The sequence below is a fragment of the Lepus europaeus genome, chromosome 17 (genome assembly GCF_033115175.1).
Source record: "Lepus europaeus isolate LE1 chromosome 17, mLepTim1.pri, whole genome shotgun sequence".
NCBI classification, from domain to species: Eukaryota; Metazoa; Chordata; class Mammalia; order Lagomorpha; family Leporidae; genus Lepus; species Lepus europaeus.
The window spans coordinates 37,057,431-37,081,376 of NC_084843.1; the positions used below are offsets into that span (position 1 = coordinate 37,057,431).

The 23,946-nt window shown below is 40.5% G+C and overlaps 1 protein-coding gene across 2 annotated transcripts in view; it reads right to left on the reverse strand.

Annotated features, from left to right (window-relative positions):
• Window positions 1–23,907, reverse strand: part of TNKS2 (tankyrase 2) — a 62,061-nt gene extending 38,154 nt beyond the window's left edge. For both annotated transcript variants that reach the window (XM_062215366.1, XM_062215365.1), the window contains exons 1-7: window positions 23,694–23,907; window positions 9,984–10,208; window positions 6,267–6,362; window positions 4,738–4,774; window positions 4,489–4,564; window positions 3,842–3,936; window positions 1,199–1,265 (exon numbers count right to left, since the gene is read on the reverse strand). In XM_062215366.1, the coding sequence (XP_062071350.1) occupies window positions 1,199–1,265; window positions 3,842–3,936; window positions 4,489–4,564; window positions 4,738–4,774; window positions 6,267–6,362; window positions 9,984–10,208; window positions 23,694–23,892 (795 nt within the window). In that variant the 5' untranslated portion in view covers window positions 23,893–23,907. The remainder of the gene's footprint in view (window positions 1–1,198; window positions 1,266–3,841; window positions 3,937–4,488; window positions 4,565–4,737; window positions 4,775–6,266; window positions 6,363–9,983; window positions 10,209–23,693) is intronic.
• Between the last annotated feature and the right edge of the window lie 39 nt (window positions 23,908–23,946).

Sequence of the window (23,946 nt, forward strand, 5' to 3'; positions counted from 1 at the left end):
TGTTAGAAACTGCCCCAGATTTCTCCAGTGGCTATGCCATTTTACATTGCTACCAGCAAGTAATATGTGAGTTCCTGTTGTTTCACATCCTTGTTAACACTATCATTAGATTTTAAAATTTCATTTGTTTTCAAATACTGGATTGGATAGACCATCAGCTCAATCTTCCACCAAACACAAAATCCCTTCTACAGCATTCTGGACAGAAGGCAAATGAGTTACTTGTCCTTTTAGCACTTTCAATAGGACGAGGGACAAATTCTCAGCTAACATGGCTTTTCAGTTACTAGGTAATTCCTATTGTTAGGAAGTTCTCTTCCATTTTAAGTTAAAATACGCATTTTGAACTGTGATCCATTTGTCTTCTCTGGAGCCAAAGAGATCAATATTCTTTTGTGTAATTTTTTTTCAAAGAGACCTTTGTATGTATTCCGAAGCCCTGAATACTTGCTTTCTCTAGACTTTCCTAAACTGTACTACTGTGGTAATTGCCTACACCTTCACCTAAGCAAACCTGTCAAAGTGTGACTTCTAGTCAGCCTTCCATTCTTATTTAGTAAAACACTAGCTCTTTAGGAAAATACAACCCAGCTGTCTGTAAAAACAGACTGGATACAGGGTTAAGAGAAGTCTCAAGAATGTGGGCAAATACATACCTAGAGACTGCAGGAACAGAAGGAAATGGGCATGGGTAAAAACCCTGGATAACACTCTCAAAGATAATGTGTTTTCTGTTCCCACCCCAAAGTGGTCACAATAAAAAGCTTCTTGCTAGTCTTGGGAATCTGTCTGTTAAATAATACCTGCCCAGCATACTGGCAGAAGTGAAGCTTATTGAATAAACCTGTTCCAAACCAAAGCAAAACTGCGCAAATCTTGCAAATATAAATTGAAGTTTTAATAATATATGACTTATCAAAAATTGCTTTCTGGTATTAGTTTTTGAAGAGTTTTGAAACTTCATCTTTAGCTACAAATTATAGAATCACTTAATCTGCTACTCACAATGGTAGTGCTATTTTTAAAAGTGTATAGTATCTCAAAAGTCTGAAAGCAGTCAGAAGCTGATCAGTCACCTATGCTTTATTATAAATACTATTAACTTTACCAAGCACTAAGAACACAGAAAAAAAATATACTATGTATTCCAAATAATGTATACAATTATTGAAAATTGAAAAGGTACAGAAGAACTAACCTTGACCAAAAGTTCAGTTACTTCATAATGACCATATGAACAGGCGTTGTGTAATGGCACCAGATCACTACAATGAGGGAAGAAAGCCTGTATTATTACAGATTCCCTAGGCCTACGGAAATGCACAAATTAAAATTCATTTAATTTCAATAAATTTAAATAGCAAATGGTTGTGTGTCCTTCTAATAAAAATGTATAAAATTTAGTAAAATCCTTTTTTTTTAAAGTTTGTAGCTTATTTATTCTGTTTTGGGACCCACAGATTGTTTGTTTATTTGAGAGGCAGAGGCAGAGACAGAGAGAGAAAGGTCTTCCATTCGCTGGTTCATTCCCCAAATGGCCACAACGTCTGGAGTAGAGCCAATTTGAAGTCAAGAGCTTCTTTCTGGTCTCCCATGTGGGTGTAGAGGCCCAAAGACTTGGGCCATCTTCCATTGTTTTGCCAGGCACAGTAGCAGGGAGCTGGATCAGAAGTGGAGCAGCCAGGACTTGAACCGATGCCCACATGGGATGCCTGTACTGCAGGTGGTGGCTTTACCTGCTAATGCCACAGTTCCTCCCCCAGTAACATCCATTTGAATGCTAACTCTTAACAATCTTAACTCTTAAGTCTCTTCCAAATCCATCTTCTTTTCCCCACTGCTACTGCCATTACCTTTGTGACTATATTATTTGTCTCCTGCACTACTAATACAGCCTCCACTCATTTATCCTTCAACCTGAGTTAGATTTTTCTAAAAGACATATCTGATATGGTTACTCATTCCTTGTTTTAACATACTTAGTAATTCCCTCCTTACTTTCAAGAGATGGTTCCACCTATGGCACACACAGTGATCTGATTCCCTCTCTGCCTTACCCTTCAATAATGGTTTGCTAGCTTGTAGTTCTGTTCTACACATACAGAGATGTATCTGGTTCAGTTTTACACCATCTTTTTCAGAGACAGCTCAAACACTGGTTCTTCTTAAACTTTGTTTTGAAACCTTATAACGTAAATTACTATATTCCTTAGTAAACTGAAACCAGGAATGGAAGAACTTTACGTGGGAAGGTACAGTGAAACCTTAAAATTCTGACTTCTTCAGGTTTTACCCTTTCCTTGACAACTGCTCACCTATTAATTGCCACACACCATCCACAACAGCCACCTACGATTATTTAGTCTTTAGTACTATGCTTCCTCTTTAAAGGCCAACGGCATCACTTCTTGGCCTTTTGGAAGTATAATCGAGGCTAATGGCATTCCTCACCAATTCTGAATATAGGATTTCTTACTTGCCTGAAACCAAGTTCATTTCCAACTATCTATTAGCTATCTCCTCTTGAGTTCACACTCAATGTTTTTCTGCTAAACAATTTTCCCTCCTGCTTTAGGGTCCAGGTACCACCTTCTTTTGAAGGATTCAGCAACTACTACAGCCATCACTGTTTGTCCCTCCTGGGAATTCCTGTAGTACTATCCTTCTCTGTCACCTAGCACTTGGTAGAGACCTCTTTGATTTCTTAGGTACTTTTTTTTTTTTTTTTATTTTTAAGACAGGCAGGCAGTCAGACAGTGAGAGTGAGAGAGAGAGTGAGAGTGAGAGAGAGAGTGAGAGTGACAGAGAGAAAGGTCTTCCTTCCGTTGGTTCACCCCACAAATGGCCGCCACGGCCAGTGCGCTGTGCCAATCCGAAGCCAGGTGCCTCCTCCTGGTCCCCCTATGCGGGTGCAGGCCCCGAGCACCTGGGCCATCCTCCACTGCCCTCCCGGGCCACAGCAAAGAGCTGGACTGGAAGAGGGGCAACCGGGTCAGAACCAGCACCCCAATTTGAAAGAAAAAGAGTTAGAGAAAGAGAGCTATCAATTTTTCATCTAGTAGTTCACTCTCCAGATGGCCAAAATGGGCAGGACTTGGCCAGGCTGAAGGTAGGCGCCTGGAACCCCATCCTGGTCTCCCTTTTAGGCAGCAGAGTTCCAAGTACTTGGGCCATCCTCTGCTGCTTTCCCAGGCATATTAGCAGGGAGCTAGATCAGAAGTGGAAGAGCCAGGGACTCAAACCAGCACTCATGTGAAGCTGGCATTGCAGGTGCTGGCTTATCTGCTGTGCCACAATGCTGGCCCCTAGGTATCTTTTTTCATCCTCCCTAAAGGATAAACCTTTTGAATGGCAGAGCAACTTGCCTCATATAAAAGCTCACTATATGTTAATGCTGTCCAGTAAAAAAAAATATATGATTTTTATAAGGTTACAAAGTTTGTTGTAAAGATAGCAACAAGGGGCCAGCACTGTGGCGCAGTGGGTTAACGCCCTGGCCTGAAGGGCCGGCATCCCATATGGGCGCCAGTTCTAGTCCCGGCTGCTCCACTTCTGATCCAGCTCTCTGCATGGCCTGGGAAAGCAGTAGAAGATGGCCCAAGTCCTTGGGCCCTTGCACCAGCATGGGAGACCTGGAAGAAGCTCCTGGCTCCTGGTTTGTTTGGCGCAGTTCCGGCCATTGCGGCCAATTGGGGAGTGAACCAGCGGATGGAAGACCTTTCTCTCTCTCTCTCCTCTCTGTGTAACTCTGACTAAGTAAAAAAATAAATAAATCTTAAAAAAAAAAAAAAAAAAAAAGGACAGCAACGTGTAAGTAGCCCTCACTTTCATTTATGCTTACCCTTTATCTTTAGCATGGACATCAGCTCCATGTTGCAATAACAGCTGCACAATCTTTACTCTATTGTATCCTGCTGCCAAATGCAATGGAGTGGACTGCAATATTAACCAAATAAATTAGTGAAATTCAAATAACTGAATATAAGATGTGAAAAGGTAAAAACCCAAATATAAAACCACAAAAATCCAAGTATAAATTAATTATTTAGTTTCATAAAATCCAACAAACATACTGAAGGCGTTGTATAAATGTTGGTAAGTTTACTATTGCATTTAGGAAGCAAACAACTAATGATTATTATCAAAATTTTACTAAACTTAAGAATTCATCTTCATTAACAGGGACGGGAAACGTCTGGCCTGCAGGTCCTATAGGACCCGCAAAATCTCTAATCTGGCCCTGCCAACGCATTTGGAGGCAGGATTTGAAATTCACTGCATCTGTAGCAGACTAATTTTTAAGTTGGTAATTTTGTATGGCCTATGAATGATGTCAGAAATACCCAAAAGGCTCTCGGCAGAAGAAAGGTTCCCCATCCCTGGCTTAAAAGAAAACATCAGTACTCTCTTCAAATATATTTTTATTAATAAGAGAAATGCATCTTTGTACTACCAGATGAGCAGACATTTAATTGCTAGAGGAAGTACCTTTCTGCCATCACTTGCATGGCAGTTAACATTCAATGGTGTAAGCAGAGCCATCATTTTTTCCTCATTGCCACTCCTACAACAAATGAAAAGGTTTTAGAAATTTGTATTTTTCATCATTCTCCTTAGAGACATGTATTGTGACCATTCCTACCCCCCCAAATACAATCATTCTTTTAAAAAAGTCATTATAAAAAAATTTTAAGTGGCAACATATTCACGGTACATGTTTACAACATTAGTACACACCTGGCACTTTCCAGGAGTTCATCTTTCTTATATTCACCTGTGAATTAGAACAAAAATGAGCAGAAAATTTTAAAAAATTAATGTTTTATACAAAAATATGCCACTAAACTGTACTGTACTGTTGAGGTAGATAAATTTGAAAATACATTTCCAATAAACAGAAAATGGTTAATAAAATAGAATACTATGCAGTTTTAAAAGTTATATAATAAGAATACCTTTGTTATCAAAGTGGAAAAAAGAATGATTCAACTTCACATAATGAAGCATGACCACAACTATATAAAAACACCATGCACAGAAAAAGGAAAAGCCCAGATGAAAATATACCAACATGCCACAAAGTTTGCTTTGAGTGGCAGACTATTGAGATTTTTTTCCCCCTCCAATTTCCTAAATAAGCACGTTATTTCCATAACTGACAAAAAGATGTTATCTACAACCTCAGTCAAAACAAAAACAAAACTCAACAAACCAACATTATAGAAACCAGAAAATCATCTATAGCATCATTAATTGAACATATTCATTAACATGTTTATGAATCCAGAAGATTTTGCAACATTAAGGTTTTTATTTAATGCTACTTTAAATACAAAAAGTTAACTATAATTTTTTTTGCTCACAGCTTTTACATTTACAAATGAACACAAACTATGAAATTACTAAAATTTAAATTAACATAATGATTTGCTGAGACAACATCTGAACTCACGCCCACAATTATGTACTGAATGCTAAGGCATTTTGTGTCCAAGATTTTTAAGGAAGATTAAAAGCATGTAATAATATGCAATAGTGAAGGAGGAAATGTACAATTAACTGATATGCATAGTAACAGCTCATATTTCTGGAAGTCTCTTCGGAGACTAATCTAAATTTCCTTAGTTATGTCAGAATGGACATCACACAGTCCAAGCACCAAAGTTCACTGCAGAACCCTTGGGGTCCCACCTTTTAGAACAGGCATGACTCTAAGAATCTGGTAAATAGGATGGCAGAGTCACTTAAATGGAAAACACACTGACAAAGGAGAAAATATGGGAAGCAGACATAACTCGAAAAAACTTGCCAGTCTGAACTATAGTATTATATATCTTAAGAGATTCCAAGGACATCAATATGTTATAACAAAGCACAATTAGCAGTACTCTTTGAGGTACTGACATAAGTGCACCGAGAATCCTCTGTCTTGAAGTAAGAGAATAGTTGCTGCTTTCTGAAAGGAATCCATCAAAAATGATTACATATAAAAAGAGAGAAAAAGAGTGTGAAAACAGTATATAAGGGTGGGTGGATATGAGTTACCTGAAAAATTCAGGGACATTTTAAAAATTAAATATCAATTTGAAAAGAAAACAAACCTTACCTTTTTCAAGCAAAAAACAAGTATGAACTGTCCATGGAAAAGAGCAGCAACTGAAGTGACATGATTTTAAAAGCCCAGCTGAGATCACTGGCAGACTGTCTACATGGCAAGTTTGCTCTGTATATTCTTCTTCGAATAATCAAAGAGAATACAGACTTACCAGTCAGCACTGCTTTTGCAGATGGGTCTGCTAAATCCAGTGCTGTTCTTCCATCTGTATTTCGAATGGTTGGCTCAGCTCCATGCTGTAAGAGCACTGTAAAATAGCAACACTATCTTTCAAAATGGTAAACCTAACAATCCAATTTTAGTAAATATTTTTCTCAAAAATTCTGGTTCATAAGTCTTAGTCATTTAAAAATATTTCATATATTGATAGTATGGATAGAAGTTATTTTAAATGTAAGAATAGATAAAAGAGTGCATTATTTAATTCATTAAAGACACATTAGATAAGTTTCCCCTCAGTTCAATGTTAGGTTTTCCTTTGCTATTTACACAGCCGGTAATAAGTGACCAGGGTCAGATAAGTGTACTCTATCATGACAGAACTGAAATATGTAGATACAGACAGCCTAGAAATACAGAAATGTGTTACTTTAAAAAAAATGATACAGGGGCCAACGCTGTGACATAGCGGGTAAAGCCACCGCCTGCAGTGTCGGCATCCCATATGGGCGCCTGTTTGAATCCTGGCTGTTCCACTTCTGATCCAGCTCTCTTCTATGGCCTGGGAAAGCAAAAGATGGCCCAAGTACCTGCACCCACATGGGAGACCTGGAAGAAGCTCCAGGCTCCTGGCTTTTGATCCGCCCAGCTCTGGCCATTGTGGCCTTCTGGCGAGTGAACCAGCGGATGGAAGACCTCCCTCTCTCTCTGCCTCTGCCTCTCTGTAACTCTTTCAAGTAAATAAATTTAAAAAAAAGTAAATTTTTAAAACAAAAAAACCTAAAAATTGGATAGCTTCTTTAATGCTTTCAATAAGTTCTATAAGGCTATCAGTCATCATGTTCTCAATCATCAAGAAAACTGAGTAAACTAAAGAATTGGCCCATTAATGACACAATATGCCACACTTGCACAGCAAGGTAAACCAGCCTACAGAGTGGAATAGGTAGGTGTACACTGAATATAGGTGTGAATTACTGCTTACCAGGACAATTTTTCTTTGAGAAAAAATCTTAACTGAGGGACAACAGGTTAGGGGTTGCCAGATGAGCAGTTTATGTTAATTACATTAAACGTTGAATTAAAAACCCAAATTATTTCTATAGAGTTAAACCCCAAACTAAAACTGTGACATTATAATCCAAGGTACACAAAAAGAGATTTTGTGTTATGCTCCGTATTGTACTATGAGGAACACCCCAGCACACTCTACCCACTTATAAGGACCTGAGGGAAGACAGGCAAACACAAGAAAGTAAGCTAAGCTCCTGTTCTTTGATGGGGTTAATCTATATTCTGCTCTACTCCTATCAATCACAGCAATCTTCCATTAAAAAATAAACATGATCCACATGTATGATTCAGCATTTTCTAGCAGCTACTACAGAAACAATTTAATCTTATACATTTTATGTAACCCAATACAACTAAAATATTCAATATTTATCCTTATAAGCAATGTAAAATTATTGAGATATTTTATATTCTTCTTTTGTACTAAGTCCTTGAAATATGGTATATATTTTCATATCCTACAAAGCATCTTTAATTTGGACAAGTCAGATTACAAGTCTTCAGCTACCATACTGGATAGCACAGTTCCTGTAAATATTTGAAAAACTCTAGGTATTATTGAAACTGTTTATGTATCTGAGATTCTGAAGTACTATAGAAGAGCTATGCAATATAAGGGTAGATTTTTAAAGGGCATTAATAATTTAGATAACACATAGGAAAAAAAGAATTGGGCAGAGGTAACTAGGTAATCTGTTTTGCAACTTCATAAATGGCCTAATTTAAGATAAGCCAGTAAACTTTGGTATGAATAGTGTTTTGGAATTTTTAAATTTTGAGAGGCAGAGAGAGAAACCTCTTATCTGCTGGTTCATTCCCCAAATGTCAGCAACAATCAAGGTTGCGCCAGGACAAAGTCAGAAGCCAAGAATTTCATCCAGGCCTCCCAGGTTGGGGGCAGAGACTCAATTACTCAAGTCATCACCTGCTTGCTTCCTCCAAGGGTCTTCACTGGCATGAAGCTGGATTCAGGAGTGTTGTCAAGACTTGAACCCAGGCAGTCTGATATGGAATACAGGCATCCAAAGTTGTGTCTTAAAACTGTGCCAAATGCCTACCTGATAGTTTATCATTTTGGGGAGAGGGAGGAACAACTTAAGTCTAGTATAGTCTCTGGTCTCTTCCTAGTGGTTAGAATTACTTTTATCTATTAAGATTTTAATTGTTCCTATTTTGCATAAGGAAATAAGGGAATAAGCTGACAACCAGCCTAAAATCCTTGAGCCTGCAAGGATCAGAAAAGTAAATACCAAGTTAATGAAAACTCTCAAGCAGCCTTCTTACATATAATTCTTCATCAGTGATGAGCCTGTCAAACAAATCCTAGCTCACTTGTGAGTTCAAGTATCCTGAATGAGTGATCTGATAATTTTTTCTTCAAACGCCCCTTTATTTTGCCATTTCTATTTCTAGCAACCCTAGGTCATGTCCTCATCATATCTGACCTGAGTTATAGCCTCCTAACTGGTCTCCCTGTTGCCATCTATTCTACCCAGCCCCCTACCAAATTACTCTAAAATATATTACTCTCACCACACCATTCCCCTTCTCAAAAATCTTTAATATTCCAAACTACCTACACAGTAACATAAAGCTCCTTAATCTGAAATTCAAAGCTCTTTATAAAGAATTCCCTTCTTATCTTCTTACCTTTTAAACCTTCTAGTAACTCCTGGTAAGACTCCAGAAAATCAGGCCTTGACTTCTACTGCTGCCAAGTCACTGCATTCATTATTCTCTGTCACTTCACTACGCCTTCATATGCTTCTTTGTGTATCTGATCTCCCAAGAGAATGCGAGTTTCTAGAGAACAGAACTTTGTCCTCTATTCTCTAAAGTAATTTAAGCCCAATACCAAATACAAAAAGACAATCAGCAAATGTGATTAGATTAAGTCATGGTGTGTTTTTGGGTTTGGAATGGCAGAATTTAGTTATATGAAAGGTCTTCAAAAAGTTCATGGAAATATTATTATGAAAAAATTAAATTATGCACTCAAAAAATTATGATCTCAAAAAATTTTTGCACCAAAGTCATCTTTTAATTCTACTTCCCACAAACTATTTGAAGTATCTTCAGATTATGATTTAGATTCAGAATACTTACTCCTATAGTTTATATCTTGTTTGACCCATCTGTTGGGAATTTGGTCCTCAGGGTGGCAGTACAAGAAAGCAGTGGATCTTTAACAGGTGAAGCTGAGGTGGGTACTTGGTCTGATAGTTAGGATGCTATCATCTCACAAAGGACAATCCGGTTCTGACAGCTGGCTTCTGCTCCCCATTTCAGCTTCCTTACTAATGCAGGCCCTGGGAGGCAAAGCTGATGACCCAAGTAGTTGGGTGGGAGGTCCTTAGGTCATTGAGGGTGTGGTCTCAAGAGGGACTAGGGTATTCCAGCCTGAGTTCCTGTTCAGGCATGTGATCTCTCACTCATGTATGCTCCTGTCACCTGCTAGGAGGATCTCACCAGAGTCACACCGATGCTGGTGTAAGGCCTTTGATTTTCCAGAACTGTGAGCTAAATAAACCTCTTTTCCTTATAAAGTTAGCCTGCCTCAGGTATTTTGTTACAGCAATGAAAAACAGACTAATACAGTTAAAAATTTCAGGAAAATTCCAAAAAGTGGTCTCACCGATGCAAACATCAATCTTTCCTTTAATTGCAGCTTCATGAAGAGGAGTATAATTCCAATTATCTCGAGCATTTGGGTCTGCGCCATGTTGCAAAAGCAGATTGACTACTTCAGCATGACCAAAAGAACATGCGTTATGAAGAGGAATAAGGCCCCCGTCATCGCGTGCTTGGACATTTGCACCATTCTGAAGCAAATATTCAACTACATCTTTGCGCCCAAAACCTAGAAGAAAACAAATTGTCCAAATATAAATTCACCAAAGAAAATACATCAGTAAGTACAGGCCATGCTAAAACATTTTAGAATGGAAAACAGTAGACTCAACAACCGGAGAACTCACTGATGATCTGAAGTGTATCAACTAACCGATCTTAATGATAAAAGTAGAGGCCAGTGCTGTGATGTAGCAAGTAAAGCTGCCTCCTGCAGTGCCGGCTTCCCATATGGGTGCCAATTTGAGAACCAGCTTCTCCACTTCCCATCCAGCTCTCTGCTGTGGCCTGGGAAAGCAGCAGAAGAGGGTCCAAGTCCTTGGGCCCCTGCACCCACATGAGAGACCCGGAAGAAGCTCCTGGCTTCAGATCAGCACAGGTCCGGCCATTGCAGCATTTTGGGGAGTGAACTAGTGGATGGAAGACCTCTCTCTCTCTGCCTCTCCTCTCTGTGTACACTGACTTTCAAATAAATAAATCTTTAAAAAAGGCAGAGAGTCTTTCCACTAAGTAGTAATGTACTTACTAGTGTTTAGGAGGTACTACTACAAACTCCAGATAAAGATTATGAAATAAAGTGACTGAATGCTTAAAGTTAAAATGTTTCCCACTTACCAACAGCATTCTTGATATTAGTATACAATAATTAAATATGAAACTCACTACTTGTGTAGTAACAAGACTAAATCTTGCTAGAATCCCTTCCCTGTAGCTATCTCATAGAATGTTTCTGTGAAACCAGGAGGCTATGAGAGAGCAACAGCAACAAAAAAAGGAGATCTCCTTAAAGCTTACAGTTGTCTAGGTAGTGAGACAGAGAGAGGTGACCACAGACACAAATGTGAAATCTGGTACCTTAAAGGAGTCCCTACTTTGCCATTTGCATGAGAAACTTCCCTCTAGGAAGGAGGCCTCCTTTAGATGCTCATATCTATAGTTCTGCTCAACTGCCCCAAGACCAAGAACAACAACAAAAAAGGTCTACTAATTCTGGTTTAGTACCAATGACTTTCAATTTCTTATTCCCATGTATTAGAACTTAAAACCTCTTTGTGAAATGATGAGAATTCCAGGCTTATGTTCAAGTAGACAGAGAGGTTTATGTGTGAGTTGGTGGAGAGGGAAAGGAACTCTTTACCCTTCCATAATTTCTCCAGAATATTCTTAAAACCACCAAGCCCAAATATAATCCTTCTAAGATGGCTAGCATGGGAACATCCAAGGTAGATGTCTGAGGCTGGCCTGGTTGCAGGTGCTGGAGGAATTAAAGATGGCCGAAGAGATCGAGTGGGGTGTTTTATTTTATTGTAATATTGCTAGGCTCTGCACTTATAAAAATGATGTTTGTATCTTTGATTCTCCATCTCAAGGAGCTCACCACTTAATATTTGGAGAAACAAGAGTTCAAAGGGAACACTCAAACTGGGGGAAAGCAGAGAATGCAAAGGACTGCCCCAGAGGAGATTCCAGCGATGCTATCTGAGCTGAAAGCACACAGACAAATAAGGGATCATTAGGAGAATGAGAGAAGGTGCTGAGCAAGGGAAGAGCACTATAGTCCAAGCAGAACAAACAAAATGTGCATGAGCACTGAGGCATGAAAGAGCAAATCCTTTCTAATAGCCAGGAAATAGAATGTCAAAGTGCCAGTTCAGGAAGAATCTTCCATGTCACACTAACACGGTGTTTGGACTTTGTACCATAGGCTAGTGTTTTTCAAAGTCTTTTCAAATAGTGTATTTCAATGTAATTTTACTTAAGATTCCAATCTATTTAACTTTTACTGCTAAATACTCAACGCCTGGTGCAGGTTTGGACTCAGAGCTGCAAATTAACTGAACAAAATAAGAACTATTCTGGTTGAAACCTTTCTCCTCTCACAAAGACCTCAGGGGAAATATCCCTGAATGTTTGAGTCATCTGGATTTGTTTAGGAGAATGACTCCATCATATCTGCTTCTTTAGAAAGACCACTTGGGCGACTGTGTAGATAAATGGATCAAATGTGGAGAGACAGGAGATAGACAGGTCCTTAAGAGTTTAGACAGCTGCTACCCTAGTCCATGTGAGAGATGAAGAGGACCAAAATCAAGACTGATTTGATGGTCAGGACAGGTTACATTCGCAAGTTGATAGAAAAGGAATACTTACTGGAAGCCTCCTTCCTGTCTCTATTCCCTGTCTCCCAGCTCCCCTCCTGCTTATCAGTTTTCTTTCAAATACTTCCAAAGTTATTTTCACAGTTGTACATACAAGCAAACATTTCGTATTATATTTAAAACTTTATTTATTTATTTAGAAGGGACACAGTGAGCAAGAGAGTAAGAGCGCACAACTGCGCTCCCGTCTACTAGTTCACTCTCTTACTGCCTGCAAAAGCTGAAGCTTGGCTGGGCACTCAATTTGGATCTCCATGTGGGTGGCAGAGATCTAGCTACTTGGACCATCACCTGCTTGTCTCCCAGCTAGACTTGAAAGCAGAGCCAGAATCAAATCCAGACACTCTGACATGGGATGCAGGCATCTCAAGCAGCAAAGTCTGGTATATATGTTGGCATTTTCCTCAAAAATGAGAGGTGTGGGGAGAAATATAAAATGAACATTTAATAAAACTCCAGAAATCAACTCCTACCAGTAGGCTATCTTGACTGGAAGTATCAAAATGTAGCTAGTTTCATTCTCATGGTTAGTTAGGTTGTTTGCAATCCTTTAATACTGCACACAATGCTGCCAGTGAATACTAAAAGAACAGAAAACTGACAGGAACCAGGGAGACTAATTTGGTGAAAGAAGCCAAGGGCTGAACTCAACCAGCAGATCTTTGAGATAGTATAAAGCAGGAGGTTTGGGCCTACACTGTGGTGTAGCAGGCTAAGCCTCAGCTGACGCACTGGCATCCCATATGGGTGCCAGTTCATGTCCCTCCTCTTCTGATCTAGCTCTTTGCTACTGGCTGAGAAAGCAGTGGAATATGGCCTAAGAGCTTGGGCCCCTGCACCCACATGGGGGAATCTGGAAGAAGCTCCTGGCTTCAGATTGGCCTAGCTCTGGCCACTGCGGCATCTGGGGAGTAAAGCTGCAGATGGAGGACCCTTCTTTCTGTCTCTTCCTCCCTCTGTCTGTAACTCTGCCTCTCAAATGAATAAAAATTAAAAATTAAGGAAAGAAGGAAGGAAGGAAGGAGAGGAAGGAAGAAAAAGGAAAGGAAAGGAATGGAAAGGAAAGGAGAAAAGAGAAGAGAAGAGAAGAGAAAAGAGAAGAGAAGAGTAAAGAGAAGAGAAGAGAAAAGGAAAGAAAAAGAAAGAAAAGAGCAGGAGGTTTTAAGATTTGTTTTGGGAACTGGTTAGCTTGGCGGTGCCTATGGACTAAGTATCCAGTAGGTTTCAAGATTGAATTCAGGAAACTGGTCAGAGCTAGCCACATTTTGGAGTCATGACCAGAAAGGTGGTATTTAAAGCAGTGCATGAATAGGAATAAAGCTGACTGGTTTTCTAGCAGATGTGTTCAAACAAGTACACTTATCAAAGATCAGTCCTCCCTCACCTCAGAGTTTTTGTTCTCTCCCTTTATTCTCCTTTTCGACTAGAACATCCCTAACAATATGCAAACATATTCTAGTATCTTCCATTTTATAAAAATGATTCTCCCTGAACTTACACTCCTGTTTCTCTGCTCTCCTTTGTAACCAGAGCTATAAGGGTTATCTCCCATTCACTTGCCTCGCAACTTCAATTGGGGTTCTTCTTGGTCCTTACCACTGATTTCAACAAGGCAACTTAGACGATCCACATTGCCAAATCTGAAACACGTCTGTCTTCATTTGACTACACCTCTCCACAACACTCAACAATTGGCTACTCTGTCCTTCCTGAAAACACTTTCTCTGAAGTTCCCATGATACAACACTCCCCTGTTTTTTCTGTCTCATTCATTCATTCATTCAAAAAAGGATCAGGAAATTTAACTCAGTGCTTGACACCTTCTTGGTGCCTGAAACACACTAATGAACAAGCAGACCATATCTCTGCCTTCTACCGTGAGGAAATTGCAATGGGGAAAGGAAACAGGACTGAAACCCAGGTAGCCTGGTAGAGGATGAGGGCATCTCAAGTGGTCTATAAAATGCTGTGCCAAAGATCTGCCCTCAAGATGGTGACATCTGATTAAATGCACAACAGGGACAAGGGAATCAGCTTTGCTAACAGTAAGGAACACTGAGAGGCAGCACTGTAGGAAATGAGGTTAGAATTAAGAAGGGCCAGACCAAGAGGTGTGAGGACCACTCTAAGAACTTTGACTTTTTTTTAATCTAAAAAAGGAGGGAGTTACTATAGGGTTTTAAGCTGCTAAGTTCCATTATATGACTTGCATCTGAAAAGCACTCTCTGGTTTCTTTCTTTTTTTTTTTCTCCCGCTCCCTTTCCCCTTCCATTCATGTAAAGATTCATTTTCAATTCTCTTTGTATACAGAAGATCAGTTTAGTATATATTAGGTAAAGATTTCAACATTTTGCCCATATAGCAACATAAAGTGAAAAAACTACATTGAATTACTAATTATAGCATTAAATAGCAATGTACAGCACATTAAAGACAGAGATCCTACATAATTTTTTTTCAAATTAATTTTCTATGCCATTTCCATTTTAACACCAGGTTGTTTTTTTTCATTTCCAATTCTCTTTATATACAGAAGATCACTTCAGTATGTAATTAGTAAAGACCTCATCAGTTTGTGCCCACACAGAAACGCAAAGTATAAAAATACTGTTTCAGTACTAGTTATAGCATCACTTCGCTTTAGACGACACATTAGGGACAGATCCCACATGGGGTGTAAGTACACAGTGACTCCTGTTGCTGATTTAACAATTTGACACTCCTGTTCATGGCGTCAGTAATCTCCCTAGGCTCTAGTCATGAGTTGCCAGGGCTATGGAAGCCTTTAGAGTTCGCTGACTTTGATCTTATTCCGATAGGGTCATAGTCAAAGTGGAAGTTCTCTCCTCCCTTCGGAGAAGGGTACCTCCTTCTTTGATGGCCCCATTCTTTCCACTGGGATCTCACAGAGATCATTCATTTAGGTCTTTTTTTTTTTTCCATGATATCTTGGCTTTCCATGCCTGCTATACTCTCATGGGCTCTTCCGCCAGATCCGAATGCCTTGAGGGCTGATTCTGAGGCCAGAGTGTTGTTTAGGACATCTGCCATTCTATGAGTCTGCTGTGTATCCCACTTCCCATGTTGGATCTGAAAAGCACTCTCTGGTTTCTATGTTAGAACTAGACTGTAGGGAGTTATGGGTAGAAGTACATAAGTCTTACCACACGGTGCAGAGGCCCAAGGACTTGAGCCATCTTTCACTGCTTTCCCAGGTGCATTACCAGGGAGCTACACTGGAAGTAGAACAGCTGAGACTGGAACCAGCACTCATATGGGATGCCAGCACAGTAGGCAGTGACTTACCTCACTGCTCCTTAGCGCCGGCCCCATTCATCACTTCTATTTACTGTCTAGTCTGTTTAAATGTCACCACCTTAAGAAGGCCAACCCTGACCATCAACTCAAAAGCAGTCCATCTGTCCACTCACATTACTTCCTACCTTAATACTTTAAAAATTGGTCTGTTCCTCTGCCTCCTTAGAAGTGCGAGCTCCATAAAAGCAGGGGTTTTTGTCTGCTGTTCACAGCATTATCCCTTGGCATAATTTTAAGCAGGGGAAGGTCAAATCTGTTACTGTCATTAGCACTGACTCAAGTCTTCCTTATTATTATTGTGGATCACATTGTTTGGCCCAAACAGGCCATTCACAGTTACTTCAATCAATGGATCTGCTATTCCAATTATTCAGAACCTACCTGGAGAAAATGCTTTTAATTTTAAATAATTTTTAGAAGTATGTTTATATGAAAGGCAGAGCAAAAGACAGAGAGGGAGAAGGAGAGTGAGGAAAGGAGAAAGGGAGAGGGGGAGGGGGAGAGAGAGAGAATATTCAATCTTCTGGTTCACTCCTGACATGGCCACAATAGCCAGGGCTGGGCCAAGAGCAGAGAACTCTGGTTAGAACTCCCCTGTGGGTGACAGCGCCAAGTACTTGAGCTATTACTAGCTACTTCTTCCCAGGGTGCACATTAACAGGAAGCTGGATTGGAAGAGACTTGACTTGATCTCACACACTCTAATACTGGATGCAGATATCCCAAGCAGTGGCTTAACCTGCTGTGCCACAATGCCCAGCCTGAGGAAATACTTTGATAAGGCATCTTAAATTGGAGAATAAAAAAGGAATAAAGAAAAACTACTAAAGCTACCTCTCCATTTGTAAAGCTATCTGATATACCAGAGCACTTTTAGAAGGAGGATTTCTTCACTGGCAATAGGCACATCTGAAGTAATCAACATGGTGACTCCCTCCAAAAAAAGAGTTGCTGGGCATAGAAATAGCTATAGACAAACTAAGTTTTACAGGACAAAGTGTCATTTGCAAAGATACCTGATCCAAAGGATTGTTGGTCTACTTGAAGACCAAGTTGTAACCTTTTGCAAAAATACCAATTAGAAGAGAAGAGGGTTGTTTGAAATGAGAGTTAGATATAGAGCTGAAGTGAAGTTTTGGCTGAAGAAATGTGGGTAGATGAGTCTAGTGATTATTATCTACACAGTTACCAACGTTCTAAGACACGGACAACTTCTACATGGATGACCTGGTAGCAACACGGTTCCCTAGCCATTAATATATCCTCAACATATTAATGAGCCACACAGTAGATAGAAATCAGCATGTTTTCCGAGTCACTCTGTAAGGACTACAACATGTGCACAAAGGTAACAGGCTATGCTGATATAGTAAATGCAGAATCTGATCATCTCTGCAGCCATTTTAGCACCAAAGAAAATTACTGGAAGGGAGTCAGTAAGCACCTACTTTAAATAATAAGAAAATCTTCCACTGTTAGGAGTTTGTTGAAATCTTTAGGTCTAATATACTCCCCAAACTCTGAGAAGTAATCCCTGATGAAATCCCCATTCTTATGGTCTCAAGAAGAGTTCAAAGGACTTCTATTAGTATCTACTTCTTGAAGAAAAATTAGCTTTGCAGAGTATAATCTGATTATATTCTCACTGGCTAAGCAGAACATGAATATTCTTTTTTTTTTTAAAGAATTATTTTATTTATTTGAAAGACAGAGTTACAGGGAGGTAGAGCCAGAGAGAGAGTTCTTCTGTTCTGCTGGTTCACTGCCCAAATGACTGCAATGACCACAGCTGAGCTAATCTGAAGCCAGGAGCTTCCTCTAGGTCTCCCACGCGGGTGCAGGGACCCAGGACTTGGGCCATCTTCTACTGCTTTCCCAGGCCATAGCAGAGAGCTGGATTGGAAGAGGAGCAGCCTGGATACGAATTGGTGCCCATGTGGGATGTCGGCACCGTAGGCTGGGGATTTAATCCACTGCACCACAGCACCAGCCCCAAACATGAATATTCTTAAAATCAGTGCCAATCTCCATATCCTAAAGATGTCTTTACAATGGAATCAGAATCCTAAAGTTAGTAGTCACGGATGCCCAAGACACATTGTAGTTTACTTTCTAATTTCGGATAATTCATCTCCAAACACAATGCATGAAAATCCCGATTAAATCACACACTGAGTATGAATCTGCCAAAAGACACAGTGAAGTAAAGTATGTATGTAGAGTATCTGTTGATCAATTAACTGTGTGTCACTTAATGGCAGATCCTTTATCTTATCTATTTCTATTTACTCCGGAATAAGGCCACAGTAGGGCCTTATAAACACTCATTTAATGCTTGCCTAATACTTTGCTGGAATAGCAAGCCAAAGTCACTCACAGGGGCAGGTACTGTGGTGCAACAGGTTAAGCCGTTGATTGGGACGCTGACGTGTCAAAAGCATCACTCTGAGTCCCAGCTGCTCTGCTTCTGATCAAGCATCCTGCTAATGCACCTGGGAAGGCAGAAGATCTCCCAAGTATCTGGGCTCCTGCCAACCACGTTGGAGGCCTGGCTAGAGTTCCTGTCTTTGGCTTAGCCCAAACCCAGCTGTTGTGACCATTTGGGTAGCAAACCAGCAGATGAAGATTTTTCTCTCTCTTCCTTTTTCTCTGTTGTTCTGCCTTTCAAATAACCAAATCAATCCTTAATAAGTCCCTCACAGAAAATACAAAGATTTGCGATCACTAAGAAAAGTAGTCTACTCAATCATTCTCATCAAATTTCTTTACCATCTAGATGTTATGTTTCAGCAGTTCTAAGAAGCCTTTGTCAACCATGATCTCGGTTAACAATTGTTGTTACATTAAAACATGCCTTCATCTGGCTTCCAAAAAGCTACAAGGCAATTAAAGTCACCACAGAGAAACCAACTTTTAGGAAGTTTAACCTGCTCCTCTTTCACAGCCCAAAAGCAGGATGGGCTTTTAATAACATAACTGGTTCAATATTGAGAAGGCAATGTTCAGCCATTCTGAAGATAAGACTCTGTCAGAAGGAAAAGTTAAAAAACAGAACACCGGGGCTGGTGCTGTGGCATAGTACGTAGGGAAAGCCATTGTCTGCAGTGCCAGCATCCCATATGGGTGCTGGTTTGAGAGCTGGCTGTCCTCTTCCAATCCAACTCTCTGCTGTGGCCTGGGAAAGCAGTGGAAGATGGCCCAAGTCCTTGGGCCCCGCACACACTTCGGAGACCCGGAAGAAGCTCTTGGCTCTGGATCAGCCCAGCTCTGGCAGTTAGGGCCATTTGGGGAGTAAACCAGCGGATGGAAGACCTCAGCCTCTCTATAACTCTGCCTTTCAAATTAAAACATAACAAACCAAAACAAGCAAACAAAAAAACCACATTAAAAAAAAAAAGGGGGGGGGTTCCAGTGCTGGGGTGCAGCAGCTTAAAGCCCAGGTTTGCAGTGTTGGCATCCCATATGGGTGCTGGTTTGAGTCCCAGCTGCCCCACTTCCAATCTAGCTCCCTGTTAATGAGCCTGGGAAAGCAGTGGAGGATGGCCCAAGTTCTTGGGCTCCTTGTACCCATGCAGGAGACCTAGAAGAAGCTCCTGGCTCCTGGCTTCGCATTGGCTCAGTTCTGGCCATTGTGGCCATTTGGGGAGTTAACCAGCAGATGCAAGACCTCTCTCTCTAACTCTGCCTGTCAAATAAATCTCTAAATAAACAAACAAAAAAACACATCCACAAACGCCACAAAACAGAAAAAGCTCTCAAGCTCTGGGGAGATGGGTAGGTATAACCAAGCAGTCTGCAAGCTCTAACTTATCCAGCCAGTACTCACTGTTGACAGCTTTCTCAGAGTAATGTCATTTTAAGCTCCTCCTTTACTATTAACTTCAGTTTACTGAGATCCATAAAAGTTATTTCCACACATATTTCTTCAGAATGAGGAATGTAAGAGAAGGGGCACTGCCCATCTCAACTTGGGACAGATGCACTATCTTTCTGGCCAGACTAGCAGAAACTTGGACAAGGATGCCATGGCCTCTGGAGTTATGAAATTCTGACAGTACGAATGGGGGAACACTGGGAGGGTTGTTACTGAAGTCATCTATCTCTAGTTCCACAAGAGCTAAGGGAAAAGGTGCAGCTCAAGATTTTGATCTAATAAGAGATTTGATCAGTAAAGAAAACCTTTAAATTTCTGAACAGACTGACCTTTGATACTGGGGTTTTCTGCTGACATAGGATTTAATTATTTCCCACTGCAAAAAATAAAGCTTGAAAACAATAACCTATACATCTCCCATAAATATGCTGGCCCATCGTCAAAGAGGGAAACACTTTTGAAAGGTTATTAAAAAGGGCTGGTGTTGTGCGATAGTGGGTAGCTACTGCCTTCAACACCGGTACCCCATGACAGAGTGCTGGTTCAAGCATTGGCTGCCTCACTTCTGGTCCAGCTCCCCGCTGATGTGCCTGGAGGGCTGTGGATTATGGTCCAAATGCTTGGGCCTCTGCTACCCAAGTGAGAGTATTCAGGCTCCTGATTTTGGCCTGGCTCAGCCCTAGCAGTTGCAACTGTTTGATTAGTAACCCAGTGGATGGAAGATCTCTTTCTCTCCCTTTCTCTGACACTGCTTTTTAAATAATTAAGAATCTGAAAAAAAAATTACTGGAAGTCTTCAATAGCATCATTTTGGGAATAGGTATGAATGGCAATCACAAAAGCTATTATGTCCTAGGTAGCTCATTTGTCAAGACCTTCAACTAGTGGAATCATCTTACTTTCCTGTACCAGTCGAATTATGACCTGTTGGTCAGGAGCCCACTATACAGCAATCCTCACTATAACATTTCTTAAATACACCAATCCAGCCACTGCCTAGACACTTCCAGCCAGTTCCACTGTAGAATAAACCGTTAAAAGCTGTCTGACTTCTTGTAACCTTTCACCTACTGGCCTTAGTTTTCACTGCCAAAGTCACATAAATCATTATCCACTCACTCTTCTACATGACTTGAAGACAGTAACAGTCTTTCATCTCTAGAATACGTAACTCCAGTTGTCACTCTTTTGCTTGTATGACAAATTACAGATGCTCTATCTAATTCGACTTTCTTCCTGTGAATAAAAAAAATCCTTCTTAAACACAATTCACACAATTGAATATATATAATAATCCAAGTTCAATCTAACTGGTCCAAAGTACATAGTTGAGTACCATAGTACAAATAAATAACAACATATTCTACAAATACAGAACAAATGTGACTCTTTTCCAGCTAGGACTCTGCCATCTATGCTTCAATTTGTCATCTTCACAGGATATATATCAACTCTCCACCATCTGTATGCCTAAATTTCTTGAACCTAATTAAGCGATTTTACGTTTTTCTCTACTTAATGATACTTCTCTGGACACTCCAATAAAGATTCTCAAGCCACAGAGTTCATAAGATACGAGTTCCCCTCCGCATTACTAATATTCTAAGGAATACTCTATATTTCTTTGACTATGATGGGTTCGAAGATGACTTTCTCCCAAAGTTGTCATCTTCCTTTTTCAGAAATAAATTCAGAAAGGCAGTGTCTTCTTTACTGAAATCTGGTGTTTTTTAAGGGATTACAATGTCAGAAATTTCAGATACTCTTGCTTTTAGTAAAATTAGAGCTGTACACACCCTACCAGCAACTTGCCTTTACAAGTATGTGATGTATCGGGGAAAAAAAAATTATCATTCATATCCTCTCTGTCTCTGTACAGTGAGGGGTAAACAGTGGGTGGAATGAAAAGGAAACAATTGTCATAGTAATTTTTCTAAGTCACTCACCTAGAAGCATGTAATTTAATAATTAAAAACACCTAACAGAAGAAAAGTTCCTGTTTATGTCAATAACAGAACCTAACTCCCGTGGGACTGCCTACCAACTTATTTTTCATTTTTTTAGATGAAAAGCCAATTGTCTTCATAACTTGTTCTTCACCTTTTCTACTATGCACATATTTCTCATTCCTAATGTTCCTTGGGAAGACAAAAACTTGCCTTCCTGAAAACCTCCAGAAAGCTAGATAAGGGTTACTCTTTAATACAAGAATTCCTTGGTCAAGCAGTTACACAGTACCACCACCTATCGTAATAATGTATTCTCCACACAATAACAGAAAAATGAAGCTGGGTACAGCTATTTAAAACTTCAAAAAACAAGTTTCCTCATTAATCTAACAATTCAAATTTGCAAAGTCAATTTTTATAAAGTTTCCCACATGTGCGTTTACAGGATGTTTTAAACTCTCATTGGTTCTTACTCTGATAACCTACACATGATAATCTTGATAAACTAAGGTTGGTTCCTAAAACACTAAGTTTCCTATTTCATTCTGAACAAATAATATGAAATCTGTGTAAAAAGTGTTTTGAAATGTTGGGACAGAAGCTAAGATGGCATGATGGAAGAGAACAAGGTCAGAGAGAAGCTAACACTTTAACCTTACACCTCTAAATACTACTATATCCAGATATGAACTCATTAATACACCAAATTCTTTAAAGGTAGCAACTAAGATTTTCCTTGGTTATTTTTATCCCACAGATCAAGAGAACATAATCTAAGTAACACTACCCTTTGGATTATGTATCAGTTGGTTCTGACAGTTTGCCAAATCAGCTGGTTAAATGTTGACTATGGTCAAACAGGACAATCCAAGTAAGTAGAAGAAAGGTGGCAATGATGACCAAATTGTCAGACAAAATGGCTAACTCTGGGTGAGATCTGACTTTGGTGTTCGCCCTTCATGGCACACAGCTGTCTCTAGTTCTCTCCCCTACAATCTTCCAGACTTTCTCTTCTTAAAGTTTACCCAATGGGAACCTAACAAAGGTGCCACTGGTCAAGACAGCACACCTCCTTGTGGTATTTGCATTTTCAAAGGGAAGCAGCTAGAGCAAAGAAATCTCCAACTGGTATAGACTATGAAAGCAATGTCCAGGAAGGAGCAAATCTTTCTCATGCCCCTTCTCTGCTCATCACTCCTGCCCTAGAACAAGAGTAGTTTTAAAACATATCCCTCTGCTTTTCCAAATCCAAACAAAAAGCACACACACAAAAACTAGCATTATTTGAGGTATGAAGACCTATTCCATTTTCAATTACTCATGGCTTATTTGAGTTTAGAGATAGTCATTTACTTTCTTCAAAATGAAAAACATATATGCTTTATGAAAATAAGAGGTGTGTTCTGTCTCTGGTTCTTTTACATTCTTCAACCAGAATTAACACGCTTATATCATACACTGAATTTAGTAAATAGTAGAAGTAATTCTCAGAATGAGGCAATTAGGTACCCACACCTTCTTTTTTCTCTTGTCTACTCCCACCTCAATTTTGGGGGGTGGGGAAGAGGAGGAGTGGGGGTAATGGAAGGGGTTGGTTACCCACCTCGGAGTCTAAATCAGAACTCACTTCTCCCAAACTTGCTTATTTTCAGTTGCAGCCTCTCCAAAAACTTGCTAATGGTTGGCTACTCTGATAAACCAATTACTGCTCATGTGTCAACGGCCAATTACTACTCTTCCTAAATTACAACCTAGCATTTTACAAAGGCCTTTAAGACCTTAACCCAAAGCATTGATAAGAGTCCAGTGCAACTTGTAAGAACAACAGATTCTTGAGATAACTGGTCTTTCTAATCACAAACTCGGTGTATACTACGTGTCCTATTCTTTCTTGTGTGTAGGGGGCCTTTTAGGGCAGCAAGACCGGAAGTTGGTGCAGGTATTGTTGATACGGAGAAACAAAACAAAGCCCGACACTCCCCTATCAGAAAACAAACAAAAAAAAACCCCTTCCAGTGGGTGCCGCACGCTCACCCCGCCCTTAGAGTCCTCAATCCTTACTTCGAGAGAGCGAGGTGGCCAGGATCAGAGCCCCGGGGGGGAAAGGTCGGGAACACTGCCTGGTTCCGGGCCTGCGAGCCCGGCCGCGCAGGTGGGGTGCGGAGCGCGGCGAGACGGCGCAGGCTCCGGTTACCTGCGGCGAAGTGGAGCGGGGTGGATTTCCTGCCCGCCGTGTCGCGGCTGTTCACTTTCTCGGGCGTCACCAGCCTCTTGACTCGCTCCACGTCCCCGTTGCGGCACGCCTCGAACAGCTCGCGGGCGGCCGGCTCCACGACCTCGGCCGCCGAGCTCGCGCAGGCCGCGCCCCCGCCGGCGCAGCGACGGCCCGACATGATCCTGGCCGCCGCCGCCGCCAGCAGCAGCGCCAGCAACGGCAGCAGGAGCCC